At 39.3% G+C, this 26,241-nt stretch overlaps 1 protein-coding gene across 2 annotated transcripts in view; it reads right to left on the bottom strand.

Moving 5' to 3' along the window:
* betaggt-II (geranylgeranyl transferase type-2 subunit beta) overlaps nt 1–26,241 on the bottom strand; it is a 205,696-nt gene that overhangs the window by 23,226 nt on the left and 156,229 nt on the right. For both annotated transcript variants that reach the window (XR_010849362.1, XM_067082092.1), the window contains exons 5-6: nt 17,231–17,389; nt 6,185–6,329 (exon numbers count right to left, since the gene is read on the bottom strand). Coding sequence is in view for 1 of the 2 variants with exons in the window: in XM_067082092.1 (XP_066938193.1) it covers nt 6,185–6,329; nt 17,231–17,389 (304 nt within the window). In the remaining variant the exon portion in view is untranslated. The remainder of the gene's footprint in view (nt 1–6,184; nt 6,330–17,230; nt 17,390–26,241) is intronic.

The raw sequence follows: 26,241 nt of genomic DNA, 5'->3' as shown, positions 1-26,241 counted from the left end.
GCTATAGACACAGGTAAAAAAACCGTTTCTGTTAGTGGTTTCTCCATGTATGGTGAAGATGGTACCAGGTGCCATTCTGTATTAGGGAATGCTGCTGTTTGTAAATTCTACATGTACAACTTCGATCATAGTTTTTATATCATTAATTACATACTTGCCACCAGGAGAAAATGCACACTCATGCATCTCGCCAAGGATCATCAGTTTCATCAGGGGCGAGTATTGGAGCCATATTATGTTCTGATCTAAGGTTCTGTATTCCGAACTGACCATTTTGTTGTTTCCAGTCAGAATTCTAACATTAGACCTTGTTTGGGCAGCATTTGTATCCACATTCACTTTTTGGTTACAGGATGTAGTACTTTTACACTTTGGGGTGTACATAACTGACTTACTTTCCTTTTCGGAATCATGCTTCATGTCCCTTACATATTGCCGTTCTGTGGCAAGGACATCTTTGATGGTACTCAATTTCCTTATGGAACTGACCAAATGCCACAAACTGTGTATCCCTTTTGGGGGAGCTTGCACAATCTAACTGAGCTTCAGCAACTGAACTGTAATTGCCTGTTAATCAAGGGGCAAAAGTCCTGGGCAAGTTACTATACCCTTCCAAAAATGTAGTAATTTCAGTCTGAGTTAGGTAGATCCCAGTATCCTTTTTGGGGGAAATATCCTATTCAGCAACAATAGCTGCATGAGGAATAGAATTCCTTCTGGAAGGTTTCTCCCATGGCTAGCTAAAATTTGTGTCCCTGAGCCTTCTGGGTTCAGCAGGGCCATTTCAATGGCAATATCCACTTCATATTCTTTAACCCTTAAACGTCGAGCCTCTATTTACAAAAGTGTCTGCCGTATGCCGGCGCGGTTTGAGAGTTAGCGCCGAAGTGGAAAGAAAGTTTTTTTTTTAAAAATCACAGCACACTTAGTTTTTAAGATTAAGAGTTCATTTTTGGCTCCTTTTTTTGTCATTGGGTACATAATCCTAGGACACAGGCTACAGACAACATCCACTATTAATTTAGCCTAAACTATTCTCACTTCCTGCCTAGGTTATTGTAGACATCGTATAATCTGAAAGGATTTTCCATACAGTATTAATAATAAGTTGTGGAACATTTCTTTTAGTTGAAACACTTAGTTAGAATTTAAAACAATTTTCGCTTTACAAAACTTGGTAGCAATCAACGCTTTACGAAACTAGGTAGCAATCAACAAGCCGGGTTGCGGCTTTTAAAAGGAAATTATCAATTCCAAAAGTTTAAAACTAAAACTTTTAACAGGGACTTAATATTAAGCACTTATCTTGTTATTTTTTATGTTTCCATGATCCTCAATAATGAAAGCGGAGAAAAAGTAGAATTTTTTTGGAGCGCTGGTATCAGTGTGAACCGTTCGCTATAGACCAAAGAGAGTTAATGGCTCCTTGGTCTTTAACGGCCCGGTTGTAATCAAGAGGGCGGATGCGCATGCGCAATAGTCACTTCTCTTTCTTGCAGCTTCTTCTGATGTTGGAAAAACTGGGTTCAGCTTCGCTGAAGATAAGGGAAAGTGCCCTCTTATCTTTGAGTCCATTACATACTCCATCACGTGTTATACAGTAATGTTAATCATTACAACACAATACCTGGCCAAAAAGACCAACTAGAAGAGAATTCTTTGATATTAGTTTGGTCACCATGGAGCTCTGGTAGACCATGGAAGGTAACTCCTTGAGGATGAAACAAGTGACTACGCTATAAAAAAACTGAGTAAAAATTTACAGTATTTTGCTTGTACACAAGCCAAACCTTGCTTAAGTACCAGCTTGGCAAATCATTACTTACACAGAAGCTTTGGGGCCTGACTGGAACCTAGCAGGCTGGTAAAATAAAAGGGAGTGTTTCTGTGAGGAAGAGTAGGGCAAAACCAATTTCCACATACCTACCAAAAGAACCTTGTAGAAAAGAGTACTGTAAGGCTGTGTATTTGATGAAATGATGAAACTAGGAACGGGAAAGGTGAATGGGCTAAATAATATCAGATTATCGTGCAGACAGAAAGATGCTACTGAGGCAGTAGAAGTGGGAGGTGAACAAGCATTTACAACTTCCTTTGTGTCTGATTTGGAATAAACATATAAATAGTTGCATGAAATTAAGTTACAACACAAATTCTCTGGAAAGTCTGTCAAGAGGCAAGGAAGGCCTTAATATGACTCTTTAGGGATACTAAGGGATGATGAGAATCATTGTCAGGAAAAAGCACCTGGGTAGCAAGCAAACAGAATGTTCACATGAACGGTCCAAAAACCTCTTGGGTTCAGGTTATCCCTTAAACGCCTACTGGACGTATCATACGTCGACTAAAATTGTCTGTTGGGTGCCAAGTGGGCGCATCCGTGCGTCGACTACAAAAATTTCAACCTTCGTCAACTTTGACTCGACCGAAATGGTCGAAAAATGCAATTGTAAGCTAAAACTCTTACATTCTAGTAATATTCAATCATGTACCTTCATTTTGCAACAAATTGGAAGTCTCTAGCACAATATTTCGATTTATGGTGAATTTTTTGAAAAAACTTTTTCTTACGCCCATGGTAACTCCTCGGCCGAAAATTTCAGAAATTCTTTCGTCATTTTGTCGTAATTTTTGCACTGTTCTATATTAGCCGTTACATAAAGTTTTATATATGAAAATGTGTGCAATTTCATGTAAAATACAGCAAAATACAACCCATGGTTGTAGCTTTTATCAGTTTGGAAATGTTTTCATATAAACCACGACAACTGCCAAAATTTCAACCTTCAGTCAACTTTGACTCGACCGAAATGGTCAAAAAACGCAATTGTAAGCTAAAACTCTTACATTCTAGTAATATTCAATCATTTACCTTCATTTTGCAACCAATTTGAAGTCTCTAGCACAATATTTCGATTTATGGTGAATTTTTGAAAAAACTTTTCCTTACATCCGCGCCAGAAATTCTTTTCAATCACGTTGTCGTAATGTTTGCACCGTTTTATATTAGTTGTTACATAAAGTTTTATATATGAAATGTGCGCAATTTCATGTAGAATACAACAGAAAATAACTCATGGTTGTAGCTTTTATCAGTTTTGAAATATTTTCATATAAACCACGATAACTGCCAAAATTTCAACCTTCGGTCAACTTTAACTCGACCGAAATGGTAAAAAAACGCAATTACAAGCTAAAACTCATACATTCTAGTAATATTCAATCATGTACCTTCATTTTGCAACAAACTGGAAGTCTCTAGCACAATATTTTGATTTATGGTGAATTTTTGAAAAAAAAAACTTTTTCCTTACGTCTGCGCGGTAACTCGGCCGAACATCTCTGAAATTCTTTCGTCACGATGTCGTAATGTTTGCATCGTTTTACATTAGTCGTTACATAAACTTTTATACATGAAAATGTGAGCAATTTCATGTAGAATACAACAAAAAATAGCTCATGGCTGTAGCTTTTATCAGTTTTGAAATATTTTCACATAAATCACGATAACTGCCAAAATTTCAACCTTCGGTCAACTTTAACTCGACCGAAATGGTAAAAAAAATGCAATTGTAAGCTAAAACTCTTACATTCTAGTAATATTCAATCGTTTACCTTCATTTTGCAATAAATTGAAAGTCTCTAGCACAATATTTCGATTTATGGTGAATTTTTGAAAAAAAACATTTTCCTTACGTCTGCGCGGTAACTCGGCCGAACATCTCAGAAATTCTTTCGTCACATTGTCGTAATATTTGCACCATTTTATATCAGTCGTTACATAAAGTTTTATATATGAAAATGTGCGCAATTTCATGTACAATACAACAGAAAATAACTCATGGTTGTAGCTTTTATCAGTTTTGAAATATTTTCATATAAATCACGATAAATAGAAAAAATTCTACTTTCGGTCAACTTTAACTCGACCGAAATGGTCGAAAACTGCAATTTTAAGCTAAAACACTTACAGTCTAGTAATATTCAATCAATTAGCTTCATTTTTCAACAAACGGGAAGTCTCTAGCACAATATTTTGATTTATGGTGAATTTTTGAAAAAACATTTTTTTACTTCTGCACGTTACGAATTCATGCATCATTTTGTGATAATATTTTCTCTGTGTTGCTTTGATCGTTTTACAATTTGTTATATACCAAAATCATCGCAATTTAGTGTACAATACAAAGAAAAACAAAATAACCCGTTCGCTTTAACCGTTTTGCTCACAGCGCGATTTGTATAAAATTATATATGAAAAATTTTTTTTGCGCTGTCATATATTTCAATATTTATATATGATAATGATATTTTTTTTCATTTCTGATGGTTGCATACTAAACTTCAGGCAATGACAAAAAAGGGAGCCAAAAATGAACTCTTAATCTTAAAAACTAAGCGTGCTGTGATTTTTTGATAAAAGCTTTTTTTCCTCTTCGGCACTAACTCACCGAACGCCGCCGGCATACGGGAGACGTTTTTGTAAATAGAGGCTCGGCGTTTAAGGGTTAAGTGTCTCATCATACCTCTGTGTTGGACATCATGGCTACAGGTATACTGTATAAGGAAACTAGTACCTAATGCCCAACTCTTCACAGTGTAACATTTCTTATTCTTTGCGTAAAGTTCATATACAGAATACTTATTTCCTAATCTGTTTCAGGATGTCTCAATATTTTGTCAATCCCATGCTATATGGGGATCATATATATTCAAGGCTCCACTTATGGAACTCTTTGGAGGATTACTTATAAAAAATTAGCCCAATTATTGCTATGCCTTTCTATACCTTGTAGCTTGAAAGATGGATGCCATGTTTACTCTTTGGATAACTCTGGAAGTTATGCCTTTATTCTGTTCATTTTCTTGAGATCTGTGTTAGACAAGATATAAAATGAACAGAAGAAAGGTATAACTTCCAGAGTATCCAAAGAGTAAACAAGGCATCCATCTTTCAAGCTACAAGGTATAGAAAGGCATGGCAATAACTGGGATATCTTTTTATATGAAACCCTCCAAAGAGTTCCACAAGTGCCTTGAATATGTATGATCCTCTTGTATATCATGGGATAGACAAAATATTCAAATATTGTGGAACAGAGCAGGAAATACTTATTCTGTCCATGAATTCTACATAAAGATTCAAATATGTTAAGCTACAAAGAGTTGGGAACCACCTACTTGTTTCCTTATATACCTGTAGCCATGGTGTCCTACAAAAGGTTGTGACAAGGGGGTTTTGAATAATTCATCTAAAGGTTCTGCTTGCTTGCTATCCAAGTGCCTTTTGTAAATTGGTTTGAGAGGCAAGTATCCCTATCCAGTGAAGAGACACCAGTATAAAGATCTGGGGTACATGTAGATGGGAAAACCATGAAGGAGGTTGCAGTCTTTATCCACCAAAATATTAACTAATTTCTCAAGAGAGAAAAGATCCCCCACCAGAGACTGGTCTTCTTTGACAGATATACAGTACTCCTTTTACAAAACAAGACTTGTGTGGAGGACTTTCTACTTACAGACAAGGCAGAAAGTTATTTTTCATAAGATCAATGAATGGGTATGGTAATGCGTATTTCCTATACGAATGTCATCTTTTGGCTCAAAAAGTTCAGTCTATCCCCTTTTCAGCCAAGAATTTATCAACCTGGATTGTCCCTAAGACTCCCAAGAATTGACATTAACCACACTGGAGACCTCTGAATAAATATGCCAAGGCCTATGAATCCTTGTTGCCAGCCTACACACACTGAAACAGAACCATTCCTGAGAGAATCTGTAGGCAATATAAATATGACAGGAGAGAGCTGGTGACAGACATCCTAAGAAAAAAAAAAAAAAACTGACAAAAGAAGTCAAGCATAATGCAAAAGCACAACAGCAGAAAAACTTTATAATGAATAGGACAGCTGGGAGTTGGAAGTGAGATGTGGTAGTTTTATCCCACTTAAGGAGATCTCCCACATCTTAAGGCAGTAGGATTCATATTAAATGTGTATCATGTTAGCAACCTGAATTAAACTTAAATCAATGTATATGTACTGTACTTCCTTCCACTACTGTATAAGGACTCTAAATATAAAAAAAAAAAAATACAGTACTGTAATCACAAAGACGACTACTAAAGGTGTACCTGTAACGAGAAATGCTGCACTGACAAATTAGGAGAGCCACTTGGTCATACCTGTAATTGAAAGAAAACCAAGACAGCAATATATTTGTCCAGCATGGCTTTCTGACCCAGGCCGAGTCCCGAATCCGCCATCAACATTTTGACATTTCATAACAAATTCTACGGCTTTGTCTATATTAACTGCATCCAGTCTTCTCTGAAAAGAAAACTGAAATAATCACACTATACAGTAATATACATGGTACATCATCACCACCTACTCAAATACTGGTACAGTATTTGCTTTTATGGCAGCATCACTAAATTTCAAATTTTTGAAAAGTAGATCTATCCAAATATAAGTTTTAAGCATAAGAACCAAAGTACCCTAACTTCAACAAAATGCTTGTGGCCTTATAGTATACATACAATACAAAGCCATTAATCATAAGATGCCTTATTCTGTGTAGAACTATCCCAATCATGCCAACCTGCTTTACCTGAATGGAATGCTCCTCCTACTTCAGCTGGCACCCTCATCTCACCACCTCCTCATTTACCATATTTCCTATATTGTGCTCCTATAGTCTCAACAGGTTTGAGTGTAAGGGTGGAAAGGAAGTATAAAAACTTTTTATATTACAAAACATTACTTGTTCATCACAGCCAATTAATCAAGATGTGCCTGAATAGAAATTTAGGAGAGAGAACAAAGAGATGTGCTATGACAGAACATAGGTCTGATCCTAAGAAAAAAGAGACCAGAAGTCTCCTAGGAGAGGGGTGTGCTCATAGCTTTCATGTATAGTAAAACGGTGGTTTATACTCAGCATTATCATTATTAAGACAGTTTAACCAGACCAATGAGCTGACTATCAGCTCTCATAGGGCTGGCCTGAAGGATTTCAATGAAATGACAGGTCTAGGCTAGAAGCCTACCACTGGGACCAAATAGGTCATTCAATATAGTGATGAATGAATGAAAATGAAATTAAAAACTGCCCAAAGGTACACACTCTCATACTGGAACACACTCACATGATAAAGACATACATTCTCATGTTTCCATATATACTCACTAAAAAGGTATATTAAAATTTAAAATAAAATTTATTAACATTTTAAAATTTAGTTGTTTTGAAATTCATTAGACCCTTACGGGTTTTCATACTTCTATTACAGTATTTGCTTTTTATATTTTATCAATTAAATCACAGCTTCTCATGAACATTAAAATTGGTATTACTGAAAATGTAATAGATTCTGATAAAATTTCCTTCATTGATCTATTTCCAAAATATGATAATCGCTACAGGTTATACTTTGGATATTCACACAGTATATGCTTAACTGTTATCAACACTTTGCAATCTGGGTATTTGGGAGGAGGGCCACATGGACTGTTCATCAAGTGTCCATGTGTCAAATGAGTATGGCCTATTTGAAGAGACATCAGAATTACTTGTGTGTGTCTCTCTTTCTGATATGATGAACTCCATTTTCCAACACTGGATTTTATCTGTTTTAATTTATTATTTTCAGATTCTTCATTCCATATATTTTGCCATTTAGTTACAATGATTGTTTTTATATATTTTATCTGTTTTAATTTATTATTTTCAGGTTCTTCATTCCATATATTTTGCCATTTACTTACAATGATTGTTTTATATATCTTATATAGTCACTAATAGGGATGTCTACATTTGCTCTTATCATGTGGACTGCTTCTTTAGCTGCTTTATCAGCCTCTTCATTTCCTTTATTCCCTACATGGGCAGAGATCCAACATATTTCAATATTTTTTCCATTAGTATACAATTTATGGAGTGAAAACTTAATATGTTGTACAATATTATTTTTTTATTATAGCTTTGAATGGCTTCTACAGTGCTTCTGGAGTTGCTATAAATCACAAAATTATTGCACGAGGCTTTTCTAATTATTTTTATGGCTGATGCTATTGCATATAACTCAGCTGTAAATGCCGAGGAATTACCTGGTAGGGAGAACTGATATGTTTTGTCTGGGGATACTGCAGCATATCCCACTCTGTATTGTGACTTAGATCCGTCAGTGTATATTATGTAATATGGACCTTTTTGGAAAATATGTTCTACTGTATATTGTCTATGATGTTCTGGGGTATATGAATAACTTTTTGATAAATATTTTAAGTGTGTACAAATTCTCATTTTATTCACTGTCCGAGGAGGAGGTAATTTAACATTAAAGGTAATTGTATATTTATATTTAGTGACTCAAACAATCTTCTAGCTCTAATTGGGAAAGGAGGTGGATGATTGTTTATAAACACATCTCTTAATCCAAACAATTTTTTGGTTGGAGAATCATTTGTCTGAATTCTCAGAGCACTCTTCATCGTTACCAGCTCTCTATGGAGAGAGAGAGAGAGAGGTAGTTCACCACATTCAACTTGTAAAGAAGACGATGGTGATGATAGAAAAGCTCCTGAACATATTCTAAGGCCTTTATTATGAACTGGGTCTAACGTTTTCAGCGTTGCGTCTGATGCAGAGCCATATATTTCACTTCCATAATCAATGATAGATAGCACTGTCGCTTTATACAGTACAGTAAGGGTATGTCTATCGGTTCCCCAAGTAGTGTTCGATAGTTTTTTAATTAGGTTTAATGCTCTTTTACATTTTGATTTCATGTATGTTATGTGGGCTTTCCAGTTCAAGTGAGTATCTAATACTAATCCCAAAAATTTTCCTATTTGGCCAACTGGTATGGAATGATTTCTGATTTTTAAATCTATTTCTTCACCTTTTTTCCACTTTTTATTTTTATAAAACATTACTGCTTGAGTCTTTTGTATAAAAAATTTGAAGCCTCCAGATGAGGCCCTTTCATCCATTTTTATTATAGTTTTATTAATGATTCGCTCTGCATGTTTTATGCGAGATGCTGAATAATATATGGCAAAATCACCCATAAACAAGTTACTTTTAATTCCGATAGGTAGATTATTACTGATCTTGTTTATTCCTAAAGTAAAAAGTGTGCCATTAAGGATGCTTCCTTGTGGAACATCATTTTCAAGTGGAAATATACTTGAGAATACAACATCAATTCTCGCTTGGAAAGTGCGATTTGTCAGAAATTTTTGGATAAACCTAGGTAAATGGCCACAGATGCTGTTTTTATGTAACGTTTTTAATATTGCATATCTCCATGTACTGTAGTATCATAGGTCTTTTCAATGTCAAAAAAGATGGCTATAGTAATTTGTTTTCATTCAAATCCTCTTCGTATGTGGTCTTCCAAGTTAAACAGAATCCAGTGTAGATCTGTTACATTGTGACCTAAATTGAGTGGGAGTCAAAATTTTAATTTCTCGAATGTGCCATGTTAGTTGGGCATTTACTGTTTTTTATAGTAATTTGCATAAACAACTTGTTAAAGAAATTGATCTGTAACTGTTTAAATTACTGGGATCTTTTCCAGGTTTGGGGACAGGAATAATTATAGCTTTACACCATTCCTCAGGAAATGAATGTTGAAGCCATAAGTGGTTATAAAACTCGAATAAGTATGTCTTTGCCAAAGGTGCTAAATGGCAGATCACTTCAAAACAAATACTGTCACCTCCAGGGGCAGATTTTTTGCTGTTCAACAGAGCAAATTCCAGCTCTTCCATATTGGTGGTGCTGTTCAGCATATCTGATTGCTCTTGGCAGGAAAAGGGGATCAGGGATAATTGTGAATAAGAAAGATCTCTGTTCAAATACTTATGAAAAATTGACAAACAAAGAGACCATCTATCGATAATGCAGGTCATAACTGTTAATGTTAGGAAACAGAAATCTACCACTACAAACCCTTCTATTTACAAGAGATAACTCTGGCCAGAGCAGACAATCTCACTGAAGAACAGTATTCTAGTAAATGAAGGACAAATGACCTACAACAAGTTGCACTGATTTTATCACTTATAAATATATGAAGTCTTACATATACAATACATATACCTACAGTAGGTAAGATGGTTGTCTGAGAACACTGTTACCTGTGCTTTACCAGACATTCACACTGTTTTAAAGTAAGTTTCTCTAACTGCTAAGAATTCGGGATCATAGGGGTAACAGGACTCCTCCAATCCCGGTTAAACTCCCGAAATTCTAGATCTACCAGAATTGCTCCCCAGACCTTCACTGTGGCATCTCAAGAACTGGATCCTTCTTCTCATGAGAACTTACACTAACAGTGACTCCGATAGAGACCACCTGTTAACCAATGCTCAAGTTACAAAGGAAAGAACTAAGCCTGATCTGTCAGGTCAAAAAACTTCCTGAAAATCATATGACCTTGATGAGAAGGCCTCTGCCTAGCTAAAAAAAAAACTCCTATAAGGACTGAAAAACTGAAAAGCGATCAACAACAACACATAGATGCTGCAAATAAATAAAAGCAAAACTTTCTCCACAGGTAAACCTTGAACAGTGAGAATAACTTTAACTCCAAAATCAAAAACTACTCCTTCCCCAATGCTAACTCTAGATTTGGAAAGAGACCCCACTTCTCTTTCTCCAATATAAGGAGACAAGGAAGCAAAATTCTTAGAAAGAGGCTCCCTTTCCATTAACTGCACTAAAACCTTGGACATCATACGACAAACCTAATGAAATACAGCTAAAAAGGTTTTGTTTCTGACACCTGACTCATCAATCAACAGAAGCACAAACAACTTGCCCTCCTGCCAAAGCAGCAGCGAGAGTTAGCTACCAAAAATACACCAGGGTGACTGGGGCAAAGACTACAATGCTTGATGGTGGAAGAGCAGCAGTTAACTGCACTGAACTCATTCCTGATAAGCTCCCACTGAGGTGCGAAGGTTTTAAAAGCTCCTCTTTGGTCACCGCTGACAAAACCACTTGCTCTGACTCAAAAGGAAAACACAGAGTTGGTTGGAAACCTGTCGGCTCAACAAAAAGATCTAAATTCTGATCATGAAAATCTCACGATAATGATAAAGTTCCTAACCCATGGGGGACTCAAAAATGAAGCAGCAACCAACTACTGTACTTACCAATAGAAACTCCCACAACTAGATGAGGAATCGCAATCCCCAAAACAGAATGTTGGGACTACCTCTCTAACAAAAAGGGAAGCCAAAACGAGAGCGCTCTGCGGAGATTCTCTATACAGTACTGTAGACTGGTGATAGTCGAGTAGGTGACGGGCAGGCAGGCAATAGGCGCACAGGTGAATGGCATACCACTGCTAGGAGCGCAATTGATAGGTGCACAAGCAAAAGGCACAAAAGCGATGAGCGTGCAGGTGATAGGCGCACAAGCGATAGGTGTGCACAGGCAATAGGAGCGCAGGCCACAGGCATGCAAGCGACAAGTGCACAGGCCATATGCATACGAGCAATAAGCGCACAGGCCATAGGCATGCAAACAATACGTGCAAACACCATAGGCATGCAAGTAAGGCCATAGGCACGCAAGCAATAGGCGCACAGGCAAATGAAATACACGTTGGCGATAGGCAGGCGGCAATAGGTACGCAAGCATACAGCACTGCAGTAAAATGTGGAAAATTGTGCTAGGCACAGGAAACCATTGTGTCAAAACTGGGGGGCACATCATTGCACTGGCCAACAAAAGCCACATTACATGGGAAAGCCGAAGACGGTTTAGGCTTCTCACTAGAAACTAATACAGCATTATATATTTCCACGTGTAAGACAACCTTAAAATCTTAAAATTCACCCCTAAAAATTGGGGGTCATCTTATACTACCATTCTAAAAATCAAACCTTGATATTTATCAGTAGGCTAGCTTCAGCCTTGATGCGATAACCACTGACATACATGGAAAGATTCACATTATGAAACCATTTTTACCTTACTGTATGCATATATTACTGGCATATCTTCATAATAAATAGCCTATTCAAGGAATGACTCCATATCAATGAAATCAAATTTTATCTAGCCCAGCTGAGAACATGAAAAGATTGAATTATGGTTGCACTCACAGCAACCTTTACCTTTTGGTAACCTTTCAGAAATTTTAATGGTGTAATTACAGCAGTACAGTAAAACCTCGTTTTAACGGACCCGGAACCAACGGGCATTGGATTTAACGGACAAAATCTGGCCAAGGGTAGTATAGCCTAAGACAACTGTTAAATTACAAAACCATCTGTGCATAGGCTAGCTTTTGCAAAAACAGGTATCATATGAAAAATTGGTTATGTAAAGATGATGTTATTACAGATGCTGTTTTACTTACTGTACCCCTAGAAATTCAAAATAAATGAAATAACAAAGCTGATTCCATAAGTTTTTCCTAAACACAGCCTAAACAGGGGCATCATTTCAGATTTTTGATGGGGGGGGGGCAAAGGCGGTTTGGCGAGCGAAGCAAGCCTAATCACCTGGGGGTTTTTTGATTTTAAGCTATTTTATGTTCTTTTTTAAGCTCATAAAATACACAGAAAGATATAACTTAATGTGATGACACATTTGAATTTCGGTAGGAATAATGGAAAACCAGCTGTTGTTACTTCTTGGGGTTTGGTGGGGTGAGGGGGGCAAGTTGAGGCTGGGGGCGTCTTGAGTCTTGGGGGGGCAGCTGCGCATGCAGTGCCCCCTAAATGACGCCCCTGAGCCTAAAAGGAAACATTGTTTTGTTTACATTTCATCGCTGCCACAAATCCCTAACAATACATGTACAATAATTCTCGTTCATATGACTGAATTGTCGAAAGACCAAAACACAGGGCTCGGAACTGGAAAACTTTGTTCTTGAAAATGAACCACAGATACTTTCTTGATGAAGGGTTAATGAGGATGTGAAAGCATGCATCTTGCATGTCTAGGGGGATCATCCAATCTCCCTGACGAATGGATGAAAGAACAGAGCGATCCATTTCCACTTTGAACCTTGTCTTTTCGATGAAGAGATTCAGTACACTTACGTCGAGGACCGGTCTCCATCCCCCTGTTGACCTGGGGACTACAGACAACTGATTGTCAAAGCCCATTGAACTGACATTCTCGACTATTTCTATGGCCCCTTTTTTGAGAAGCGATGAAACCTCCTCTAAGAGAGCCGAAAACTTCTATGGACCGGCCGAGTAAGCCATTATGCGACCGGTGTGTTGACTAATGGTGGCCTCTCTTTGAAGGGGATGGAGTATCCCTCCTTCAAGACTTCTGCTATCCATTTCTCCCAAAAGGGATGGAGTCTGGCACCCACGGGTGCATGGAGGACTGTCTCCTCACTTCTGAGCTGCAGGTTTTGAAGAGGACTTCTTAATTGCTCTGCTCTTGTAGCGAAGCGAACAGTGGCCCCGAGATCTAAAGACTGGTCGCTGTCTACCTCCTTGAAATTACCAATCCCAGGGGCGTCTCGTGGATTGTGCCAAAAGGTCCTGTGTTGATTTCTTCTGTAACTCCGAAGTAATCTCGTTGACCACAGATTGTGGAAAAAGATGGTGACGGTCAAGGTGAGAAGAGAAGTGCTGATCTCTGTGATGCTGTAACACTCTTAGAGGTAAACGAGCACCAGAGCTCCCTCTTCTTCAGTATCCCCATGGCAGAAAGCGAGGCTAATTCATGGGAACCGTCTCTTATGGCCTTGTCCGTACGGTGGATAACTCTCAGCCATTTCGATGTGCAATCTTCAGATAAGGGGGAGAAATCCTGAATTTTCTTTGCTAAGGCTCCCACGGACCAATCGAGGAAGATTAGCAGCTCAAAAACCTTAAGAAGGTTTTTAAGAAGATGGTCCAATTCAACATAATTTTCACCGAGACAAAGGCTGACCTGCGTGCCGAGTCTATAAGGCCTGAGAGGTAAGTACTTAAAAATAAATATTAAATTAAATATTTACATTTTTGAAATGGACCTTACCTCTCCATTATACTGTATAGCTGATTCACACATTTAACATGGAGGTGGGAAAAGTGAAAATTAGCAGGCCCTTTAAAAGCTACTTAATACACTACAAATATGTACAAATAAGTCTTTGCTTATCTAGTGAAACCTATCTAACGGCTATTACTGCCACCTCATCATGATGATACCCGAGGTCTCTTTGGAGGATGCCCCCTTCAACAGAAGGGAGGGTAGGGCTACTGTGCCAAAACCCAGCAGAGCCAACGATGGATATGCAACTACAGTAGTACCTACAGACATGAAGTTACACTTCCTATACTCGACCATGAGTAATTCCAGGCTTCCCAGCAAAACATAAATGGAGCTAAAAACTGCAAACAGAAAAGTTACCAATCAATTCAGGACATAATATTCCCTGCACAAACGAGAGAAGCTAATGCCCAGCAAAAATCGTATTGAATTTCTACATCGCGAAGATAATTCATAGCAAAAACAGAACTACAATGCCACTTGGCAGTCTTAATAACTTTCTTTAAGGATAGTTTTTCCAAAAATTCAAAGACGTGACCACTGCTAGAATGTCATGTGGCTTTACTTTCAAGGTAGATAATACATCAGGATTTAATTTTGCATGAGAGTCCTACACCAAGGACCTAATGGAAAAGGACATTGTCTTTAGTGTGATTCAGATAAATCCTTAAAGCTCTCACATGACACAAAAGGGAATCTATCTCATTGAGTACCAAGATTCCAAACTAGATAGGGACACTGTTCTAGGCAAGAGTTTAACCCTAAAATCATTTTTTGCTTGAAACAAAGGCAGAAAGGAAAGAACTGACCTACCATAAAAGACAAAGCTTGTATTTCAATCGCCCTCTTAACTGTAGCCAAGGCCACCAAGAAGAGATTTTATTGAAAGTTCTCTCAATGAGGCCTATTCTAAAGATTCAAAAGGTGGTAACAAGAGGAACCTTAGAACATCTAGGTTCCAAGATAAAGAGGGCACCAGACACCTGGGAACCTCCTGCTGAAAACCTCTAATGAAATCTTTGATATCTTTTTCCTCAAACAGATGTAGGCCTACATGTCTAAGAACAGAAGCAAACATGGCAAATAACAGAAACTTAATGATGTTGTTTATAGAGATATGGGTGCTGGAAAACCCTTTAACTTGACACCAGGATCTATACACAGACCACTGGTGTTGGTAGATCCGATTTGTGGAATCCCTTCTGGCACTGATAATGGCCTTCCTACATGCTTTCAAAAGCCTCGAGCTCACAGGAGATGGTGGAGAGCCTACACGCAGTCAGCTGCAGCATGTGAGTGTTGTGATGATGCCTTTCCTCCCTTGGTTGCTTCAGGAGATTCTTCCTGACAGGGAGGAGTCTGGGCAGATCTATTAACCACTGAAGCAAGTCTGGAAACCAGCCCTCCCTTGGCCATCAAGGGGTAACCAAAGTCATGCAACAACTGACAGAATTGCCTAGTTTGCTGATGACTTTTTGGATCATAGCAAAGAGGGGGGGGGGAAGCATAACAGTCTAGACCTGACCAGTCTCATAACATTGCATCTACCACCCAAGCCAGAGGATTTTGAACGGGTGAACAAAACACCGGCAGACAATGATTCCATCTGGTTACAAAGAGGTCTATGAAGGGGGACCCCCACAGCTTCCACAACTTGTTGCACACCTCTGGATGTATGGCCTACTCCATTGCTATTACCTGAGCCTTGCAACTGAGAACATCTAATAGAACATTCATTCTCCCAGGAACAAACTGAGGCAGTAAGGTGATGTTCTTGCTCTCTGACCATAAGAGAACCTGCCTTGTCAACTGAAAACGAGACTTGGGCTTTGTCCCCCCTTGGTGCTTCAGATACACCAGTGATGTGGTGTTGTCCGAAAAGACCGCCACAGTTTGATTGCATACCAGGTCCTCCAGCTCCTGCAGTCCTTTCTACATTGCCAATAGTCCCAAAAGATTGATATGCAGCTGCTGTTCCTCTTGTGTCCACAGACCTGACAGCTACTTTTCACCTTACATGACCCAGTTCCCTGTTGCTCCAGGCAGCAAGGGAGCAAGACAAGACATGCCAAAGACATGAATATCCAGGAGTGGGGGCAGTGACCCTTCCTCTAACGCAGGGGAATTACATGGAATATTTCATCGGCAAAACCAATAAAATATTCCATGAAATTTTGGCTAACTGATTTATCGAGCCCTTTAAACCCTTAATATCTGACTCAATTCTATTAAATCTTATGACATGAATCAATTGGGAAGCTCTAGTAGGAGTAATAGAATGAAGAGATGAAGTCCTAACAAAGTTACTAGAAGGGGAAGGAGGCAAATCATGCACTCCCTTAGTACTAGCCTTAGGAGACTTAACCTCTTGCTTCTTTAGCTGACTTTTCAAATGATCAGCCTCTCTTCATTTATGGTGTTTTACCAATTTTACCATAAATTCATTTGACCATCATTTACATATTTGACAACGGTCATTCATATTACACTCTTTACCTTGACATTTCACACATGTTGTGAGGAATTACAACAAAGCCTAATACAACAACCTCTTACCTTACAGGTCCTTATTCCATTATTACCATCCATATCCAAGAGAAAATTCAAGTAAATTTACAAACCAAGTCGTTAACAGAAAACCGAGCACAGATAACTCTAACAATATTCTACCGAACCGGCGACTGAAGTAGACTGACTGGCTAAGGGTGTTTGTACCTGTTGTTTCCCTGGTGGCTGGTGGGGGAAGTAGATGGATAGAAACAGATATTCATAGAAAACTAAGTGCTCTCATTTTTGGTTCAATCTGTCAAACTACTGCTGGCGCAGAAGTAAAAGCTATATAATGGAAAGGTAATGTTCATTTCCAAAATTGCTGTATTTTTTTCAAAATTACTTCAACACTTCAGTATTTTTATCTGCTTTCACTTTCTGTAAACTAAATTTCTTTTAACAAATTTGTGTGATCACATCAATATTTTCCACACTGAAGAGGATACATAATGTCTTGAAATGTATGTAAAAAATATGGCCTCTTCTTCAAATTGGTGGTTTTTTTTAAATACTAAGAATAGTTAGTAAGTACCTAATAGCACACTATACAGTTTTTTTTCACACACAAATTTTTTTGTTTCAAGTAAACTATTCTGCTGAAATTTCATAAAGTTGCAGGCATCTTTATGTCTTCAAAAGAACTTAAACACATACTCACAAGTAATGCTAATGAGGCAACTGCACAAAAGGAGAATCTGGTATCAACTTCACCCCACATGTCCCCACAAAATGAACCATCTTCATTTTGAAGACCAACTATAAATTTAACCACAGCTTCAGCATCCACTTCCTCCACTGCATCTAAGATGGCAAGAATCTGGAAAATAAATAAATCTGATCATAAGAAACAAGGTAAGTATAGAAGTGTCCCAGAATTATAAAACTGGCTTTGACTGTTAAGCAGTTTGCCTAAATCACTGCTAACGTTCTAGTTATTTCATAAGAACAAATCCTCTATGCCAAACTTGTGAAAGTCTAAACTGAGTAACTTAGTGGTGTAGTTAAACTAGATGTGAGAATTTGCTCACCTGTCACTATTATATTGATCAGTCATTCATTTCCTACAACAATGTGACCTTACTGAGCTAGGTGGAGTGATATTTATAGTTCAAATATTACTGAGTATTTAAATGATAATTTTCACACTATTATCAAAAGGCAAATTCCTTCTAGAATCCTCAGGTTCATCTTAAAGATATGCCATGGCTGAATGTGGAAGTTAAGCTTACCTACCATAAAAACAAGAAACTTATCATTTATGGAGGAACAATCACACTTTTGTGGCATAATATCACTTAGCTTAGAAGTCAAGCTTTGGTTGTCTCAGAGAGCTGACAGCGAGCTTATTATGACAGTATGAAGGGAATCTTGCTCTTCAGTGGTACTGACCATAAGTCATGGTTTAGACCCAAGTCATGACTCTGGAGTTGATTCAAGTGTGCCTCCCTTGTCGGAGCTGATGGAACTTATATATCTTACCCTAAACAGAGAGCAGTACTTTTGGCTCGAGTCTTTGTGAGCAAACAGTGTGGCAAGTCCTTAGTAATGCCTCAGTCAGGCTTTCAGTATTATAGATGCATTCAATGGCCTTCAGGCCTACAAGAGTCAAATCTTTGCTTCTTGCCCTTGACAGTTATGGTGGCACAGGCCCTAACAGTATCTTTCCCAACTTTTCAAAAAAAGACTGCTAATTTCATTGCTCCTAAGACTACAGACACCATTCTACTGACAAACATTCAACTTACAAACATTCAGAGTTACAAACAAACTGGATCACAAATTACAACTGTGTTCAGAGTGCTCCCCTTTGCCACCTGCAAGTTCAAATTTTGTTCTGCATGTCTATTCTATAAAATGCAGTACTGTATGTACAGTGAATTGTGTTTTAGGATGAAAAAATGTACAGTACTGTATTGACTTTATATCATACTGTACTTAAAAATGCGTGAAGAGTACAGTAACCAACTTACAAACAATTCAACATACAAATGGCCGTCTGGAACATAACTCGTTTGCAAGTAGGGTGGTGTCTGTACTACTATTTTCAGAATATTGGTTGGACTTGCAAGTTTTCCTTCTACTGTATTTGGAGGAAGGGAAACATTGCTGCATTACCTAAGGGGCTAAGTCTGTCCTCAAGCCCCTCGGAGAATAAGCCAATTTCAATTACCCTTATTATAGAAAGTTTCTTTGAAGCTACTCTTCAAGCATCTTTGTAGGTTTGTTGAAGGAAATAACCTGCTATCAGCATTGCAGTTTGGGCTTTGTAAAGGCCTTGGTACTAGTGATGCTTTCTTGTCAATATCTACCATCTTGCAGAGTGCTCTTAATGAGGGTACAGAGGCAAGCATAGTTGGTTTAGATTTTAGTGCAGCCTTTGACCGCGTGAACCATGAAGTACAGTACTTACCCAGAAGCTATGATTACCAGGAATTATTGAATCTTTTACTAATACTTTAAATGAACCTTTAATAGGCAGAGTCAAAAGGCTCTGTGTTGATGGCCAGTATAGTAGCTTTAGTATGTAATGTCCTTTCAGGTGTTCCTCAAGGTAGTGTCCTTGGACCTTTGCTATTTATTATCTATACTAGTGACATGTGGCAAGGTCTGGAGAACAAACTGATTACAGAATCCTGAAATAGAGATCTGCCACATGCAGTATTTATGAATGGAGTAGGCTTCAGGCATGAAGCCTAACCTTTCTTAAACTCAAAGTATGAATAAATGTAAGTGCTTTTTCAAGATATTAGGCATAACTTTTGATACGATAGAAACTTTTGAAAAGCATATACAGATACATAGTATTGCTTCCTTTGTTTCTCATAAAGTTGGTATCTTGTGTAAATGTTAGAATGTTTTGGGATAAACCTATTATTAATCTAAGTGTTTTGACTCTTTTTTCCTTCCTTCTTTGTTCTCCTGTGTGGTCTTCCACTGCTGACTTTCATCTCAAACTCTTAAACAGGTTGGTCACCAGTCAAGCTTACTATGCCAACTCTTAATGTAGGTGTGTGGCATAGACGCAAAGTGAGTTCATTATGTTTGTTACATAAAATGTACTATAACAGCAAACATCCACTGCATTCTTCTTACTAGATCAAGCTGCTTTTGCTTGCAAAACTAGGAGGCTGCTGCTGCTGCTGCACACATAGTGTTGTTTTCTAGTACAGTATCAGGTTCAATACTACTCAGTTTGCTATTAGTTTTATTTATGCTAATACTAAAATGTGGAATAGTTTGCTTATTGCAGTTGTGGAGTCTTCTGACCTCCAGATGTTTAAGCAAGGAGCAAATTCATTCCTTCTTTCCACTGAAGTCTCCTGAATTTTCTAATCCCTCATTTATTTATGAACTTTTCCTGTAACTTGTCTCTCTTTCTCAAAACTGATTTCCTTTTGGAGCCCTCTTGGGTTTATAGTATGTTGACTCTGTCCTTAAGTGTTTTTGCCGAAGATTTAAAGAAAGAAAGAAAGAAAGAAAGAAAGAAAGAAAGAAAGAAAAGAAAGAAAGATCACTCACAGGATGCACAGGGCCTTGATAAATCCTTACAAAAAATGTCTGACTGAGGAATATACCAAGTACTGACTCCATGAGGTTGCTAGAGTTTAAGAATGTTTTACTGCTGAAGCATTGCTATCACTTCATAAGAACCTCCCTTATAACATACAGATATTAAAACCGAAAAAACTCAACAACAAAAATTTCTGCTTCAAGTTTTAAAACTTTGAGGAACACACTAGCTCCTTTTTAGTATACAGTATCACCATCAACACTGCCTCCCAAACTGCATGAAGCAAAGGGCCTCTGAGAAATTCTGCCAGTCATGTCTTTGTGCTCTATCATCTGCAAATCTCCACTCATCTCCTTGGTCCTCATCAAAGTATGTATGGGTCTTCCAACTCCTTAGGTGCCCACAGGAGTCCAGCTGACAATATCAAACACTATTCTCTCAGGGGCTGTGTGAGGAACATGTACAAGCTATCTCCATCTCCCTTTCATCAACATCTCATCTACATATGGCGTTTCTGTAACTCTCCTTACAGTATCATTTCTCAGCCTCTCCTGTCATCTGACCCTTAATATTTTTTTATAGCTTTATTTTCAAATCAACAAAATCTTTGAGACAGTTTCACTGTCATACAGTATTATAATTGTTGTCCATATAGCAATATAGCCTGTACCAGACTTATGCATGATTTTACTTTTATATGCAACTTTAGCTATCTGATTTCCAAGTTTCATTAACCCATTGTTTGATTGGCCATTTTCATTCTTTTTACTGCATTCCATTGGCCCATTGTTTGACTGGTCATTTTTTACCCCTTTCACCACATTCCAACCCTAGAAAACCTATACTGTACTGGATTTCTCTATCACTAAATATGGGAAATATTCAACCCCATTAATCCTTTCTCCATTTAATGTTATTTCATCCAAGAGTACACACCTGTACTCTCTTCTCATTACAGTACTGTACTTCTATTTTTCTTAGATTTGCTGTATTCTGAGTCATCTTTTTATATATGTGATGTATTCTATTAAGAATGCTTTGAAAATCTTGTGTTTTGCCGATTAAAACAGCTTCATTTGCATATTCTAAGACTGTTAACTTTCTATCATTACTCCAATCTGAACCTTCTCTTCCATCTCCTACTATTTCTCATTATCTATGAGAAAAGCAAACAATAGGCAAAACAGTATTCCCTTGTAGCACTCTACCATTTACAGCATATTCATTTGATGAAAACCCAACGACATTAATTTTGTATCTACTTTGTTCATGGATATTGCAATTAACATTATATTGTTAACAGGTGCCACAGCAATGCAAAACCTCCATAATACTGGTCTGCGTCTGCTGTCAAATGCCTGCTGTAACTGACAAAGGCAATGAACGGGGATTTTTAAATTTCACATATTGCTGCAAAATGTCTTAACACAAACCTTTGATCTGGGCAACTCCTACCTTTTCCTAAAACTAGCTTCTTCATCTTGACATGTAAAAAAATTTATTACTGTGGGTTAAGTCATTCTCAAAGGTTGTAATATCTGTATCTTGTGTAATGCTGTATTGTCATTTGACACAGAAAAGCACAGTACAGTACACTATTAACAGAAGCTATCTGTTAGCTAGCTATTAAAAACAACTAGATACTGGGCATATCAAGAGATATATGTTTGTATAGCATAAAAGAAAACATTTGTTACCCCAATTATACTGTCCAAACTGTGCCACTTGCTGTAATACATGTTCCTAAAATGATATTTTCATAATAAAATAAATTTTTGAACATACTTACCTGGTAGTTATATATATAGCTTAAGTCCCTGACGTCACGGCAGAATTTCAAAAACTCGCGGTAAATCGCCGATCGGTAGTCAGGTGAACCACCTGTGCGCCCTCTACCCAGGTACCTGGAACCATTCCAAATATTCCTCAGATCTTCCATGCCCCTAGTCTCTAGAGGGGAGGAGGGTGGGAATTTAATTATATATAACTACCAGGTAAGTATGTTCAAAAATTTATTTTATTATGAAAATATCATTTTCAAACATCTAACTTACCTGGTAGTTATATATATAGCTGATTGACACCTTTGGTGGAGGGTCAGAGACAGCTAACATCGTTGGAATTATAATATAATTAAAGTTGCAAAACAACTCTAGGTTCCTACCTGTTAAGGAAGCTGACTTCAATGTTTTCCTGCCTCATTATGTCTGCATTCCTTAAGAGATCCAGCAATCCACCCAGGGGGCTGAAAATCTCTAGGGGCTGTCAACTGGTGTATAACCTCTATGTGACTAGACCTCCTCTCAATACCCTTGTTCCGGGCGCTACCAAGGAACAAAACGACACCAATGATTGCGGAAGACTGCGTCCAGCCTTCGCAAACAACCATAAAAATTCTCAATTCCAAGGTAAGAAAAAGGGTATTGGTTTATGGGATTGTAGGGTATTCCCTCTCCACTACTGAATTAGATGCTATAAACGGACCCAGCGTATAGCAGTCTTCAGTATAATGTTTGGACTTGTTTTAGATAGTGAGAGGCAAATACTGACTTGCTTCTCCAGAAGGTCGTGTCCAAGATACTCTGCAGGGACCTGTTCTGTTTAAATGCTACAGAGGTTGCTACTGCCCTGACCTCGTGCGTCTTCACTTTCAGAATCTTGTGGTCCATCTCGCTACATTCCATATGTGCTTCTTTTATCAACTGTCTGATAAAATAAGACAGAGCATTCTTCGACATCTGCACAGAGGGCTTTTTGACTGAGCACCAAAGCCCTTCTGAATTTCCTCTTAAGTCCTTTGTCCTATCCAGGTAGTGCCTTAGAGCTCTTACCGGGCATAGGACTCTCTCTCTCTCCTCCCCTGTGATGTCCGTTAGATTCCGAATCTTGAACGCTCTGGGCCAGGGTTGTGATGGGTGTTCATTTTTTGCAAGGAATCCTAGTTGCAGTGAGCAGATTGCCTTGCCTTGTCTAAAGCCTATATTCTTGCTGAAGGCAAACTGACCAAGAAAAGAGTTTTCATGGTGAGGTCCTTTAAAGATGCTCTCTGTAAGGGTTCGAACCTAATCCCCATGAGGAACCTCAGGACCACGTCTAGGTTCCATGCGGGTGAGTTCTCTACTCTCTCCTTGGAAGTTTCGAAGGATCTGAGTAGGTCCTGGAGATCCTTATTGTTTGACAGGTCCAAGTTTCTATGTCTAAAAACTGCTGCCAGCATGCTCCTATACCCCTTAATGGTAGAGGTAGAAAAATTAAGCTTCCTCTTAAGGTGTAGCAGGAAGTCCGCTACCTGGGTTACAGAGGTACTGGAAGAGGACACATGGTTGTTCTTGCACCATCCTCTAAATACCTCCCACTTGGATTGGTATACCTTAATGGTGGATGACCTCCTTGCTCTTGCGATAGCGCCAGCTGCCTCCTTCGAGTTTTTCGATAGTCTGAAGGCAGTTACTTGTAGCGCTTGGCGGTTTTGGTGATATCTTTCCAAGTGGGGTTGTTTGAGTAGATCTACTCTCTGAGGTAGGCTCCTCGGGATGTCCACCATCCATTCCAGTACCTCTGTGAACCAATCTCTTGTCGGCCAGTAAGGGGCCACAAGGGTCATTCTGGTCCCCTCGTGTGACACAAATTTTTGCAGTACCCTGTGTATTATCTTGAAAGGGGGAAATGCATACATGTCCAAGTTGGACCAGTCCATCAGGAACGCATCTATGTATGTCGCCTCGTGATCTGGTACGGGACAGCAGTAAGTTTCCAGCCTCTTCGTTTGCGCTGTGGCGAAGAGATCTATGCACGGACATCCCCAAAGTCGCCACATGCTTCTGCAGACGTCCTGATGTAGCGTCCATTCTGTTGAGAGGACTTGATTTTTCCTGCTCAGAATGTCCGCCCTCACATTTTTCTCCCCTTGGATAAAGCGGGTTACTAGTTTGACATTCTTCTCCTTTGCCCAGAGAAGAAGTTCTCTTGCTGTTTTGTATAGAGACCTGGAGTGAGTGCCCCCTTGTTTGCTGATGTAGGCCAACGCTGTCATGTTGTCGGAGTTGACCTGCACCTCTCTGTTCTCCACTATGTGTTCGAACTCCCTGAGAGCTAGAAGGATTGCAGTTAGTTCCTTCTGGTTGATGTGCCACTTCTCCTGCTCTCTGGTCCAGGAGCCGAGACTTCTTCCTTCCCTAGTGTTGCTCCCCATCCTGAGTCCGGCCAGCCGGAGAACAACACTAGGTCTGGGTTCCTCTGATGTAGAGAAAGGCCCTCCTGGAGCTTGACGGGGTCGTTCCACCACTCTAAATGACACTTATTGGTTCCGTAATGGGGATGCACTTGGTCTCAGTTCTATTTCCTTGTCCCAGTTCTGATTTAGATAAAACTGTAACGGGCGTAGATTCAGCCTTTCCAAGGAGACAAACTGTTCTAGTGAGGAAAGGGTCCCCAGCAGACTCATCCATTCCCTCGCTGAGCATGTCTGTCTCTCTAGAAAGTCCTGAAGTTTTCCTAAGGCTTGTTCCGTCCTTGCTACAGATGGAAAAACCCGAAAATCCTGACTCTGAATCTTCATCCCAAGGTACAGAACCTCTTGGGATGGGATCAGCTGAGATTTCTCTCTGTTTATCAGCAGACCTAATTCCTCCGATAACTGTATCGTGGTCTGAAGATCCTCCAGGCAGTGTGTGTGGGAAGGAGCTCTGAGGAGCCAGTCGTCTAAGTACAAGGAGATTCTGATGCCTCTCGTGTGAAGAAAAACTGCTACATTGGTCATCAGCCTTGTGAAAATCTGTGGAGCGGTGCTTAGGCCAAAACAGAGAGCCCAAAACTGGAATACCCTTTCCCCTGTGGACGAACCTGATATTTCTTGGAACTCGGGTGTATGGGGATGTGAATGTACGCATCCTGGAGGTCCCGTGAGACCATCCAGTCGTGCTGTCTGACCGCTGCTAGAACCGATTTTGTCGTTTCCATTGTGAACTTTGTTTTCTGCACAAAAACGTTGAGTGCACTCACGTCTAGCACCGGTCTCCAACCCCCCGAGCTTTTGGGGACCAGGAATAATCGATTTTAGAATCCTGGGGTTTCCAGATCTTGAACCCTCTCTATGGCCTCCTTTTGCAACATCATAGACACTTGTTGTTGTAGAGCCTCTGCCTTGGTTCTGTCGTTGTATTTGGCTGAAAGGTCTATTGGTCTTGCTGCTAGAGGGGGTCTCCTCAGGAAAGGGATCCTGTACCCTTCTTTGAGTAACTGAATGGACCATAGGTCCGCTCCTCTTTTCTCCCACACTTGCCAGAAGTTGGTCAGTCTGAAGGTGCTTCACTTCAGACTCTGGCTCTTCCTTGCCTGGAGCCTCTCTTTGTTGTTCTTTTACCAGCAGGTCTCGTATTTCCTCTACTGTTGGATTTTCCACGAAAGGGCTGAGTCACAGGAGCTTCTCCTTTATGCTTCTGCATGACGAAGCTCGCTGGAAGCACTTTCCTCGCTGTCTTCGTTATTAGATCTTGTGTGGCCTTTTGTGCTAAGGCCGAAGTAATGTCTTTATCTATTTCCTGTGGGAACAGATGTGAAGATAGTGGAGCATAAAGAAGTTCCGACTTCTGAATGGGCGTGACCCCATCAGACAGAAAAGAACAAAGATGGGCTCTTTTCTTCAAGATGCCTGCTGAAAAAAGAGCCGCTAGTTCGTTGGCACCATCTCTGATTGCCTTATCCATACAGGACATGAGGTGAATAAACTCCTCTGTGCCAGTGTTCTTAAAGTCTTCCGTCTTCCTCCCCAAGGCTCCCAGGGTCCAGTCCAAGAAGTTAAAGACCTCAAAGGCCCTGAAGATGCCTTCCTGAGGAGGTGGTCCATCTCGATGGAGACCAAAACACTACGCCTTTCCCATGGCTATGCGGCGTGAGAAGCGTCTCTGAGACTAGAGAAGTCCCCTGGGATGAGGCAGGAACTCCCAGGCCAAGAGCTTCTCCAGTCTCGTACCAAATGCTCGATCTGGATGCTAGTCTGGCCGGGGAAAGAGAACAAATCTTCGGCCTTGATCCTTCTTAGTGGCCATCCAATCCTGCATGGTCTTCATTGCTCGTTTGGAAGAGCGAGACATAATCATCTTCATAAACACTGCCTTCTTGAAGTCTTCCTTAAAGTAAATTGAGGAGGAGGAGATCGA

Source organism: Macrobrachium rosenbergii, chromosome 37 (genome assembly GCF_040412425.1).
Source record: "Macrobrachium rosenbergii isolate ZJJX-2024 chromosome 37, ASM4041242v1, whole genome shotgun sequence".
NCBI lineage: Eukaryota > Metazoa > Arthropoda > Malacostraca > Decapoda > Palaemonidae > Macrobrachium > Macrobrachium rosenbergii.
This window is presented reverse-complemented; position numbering and strand designations above follow the sequence as displayed.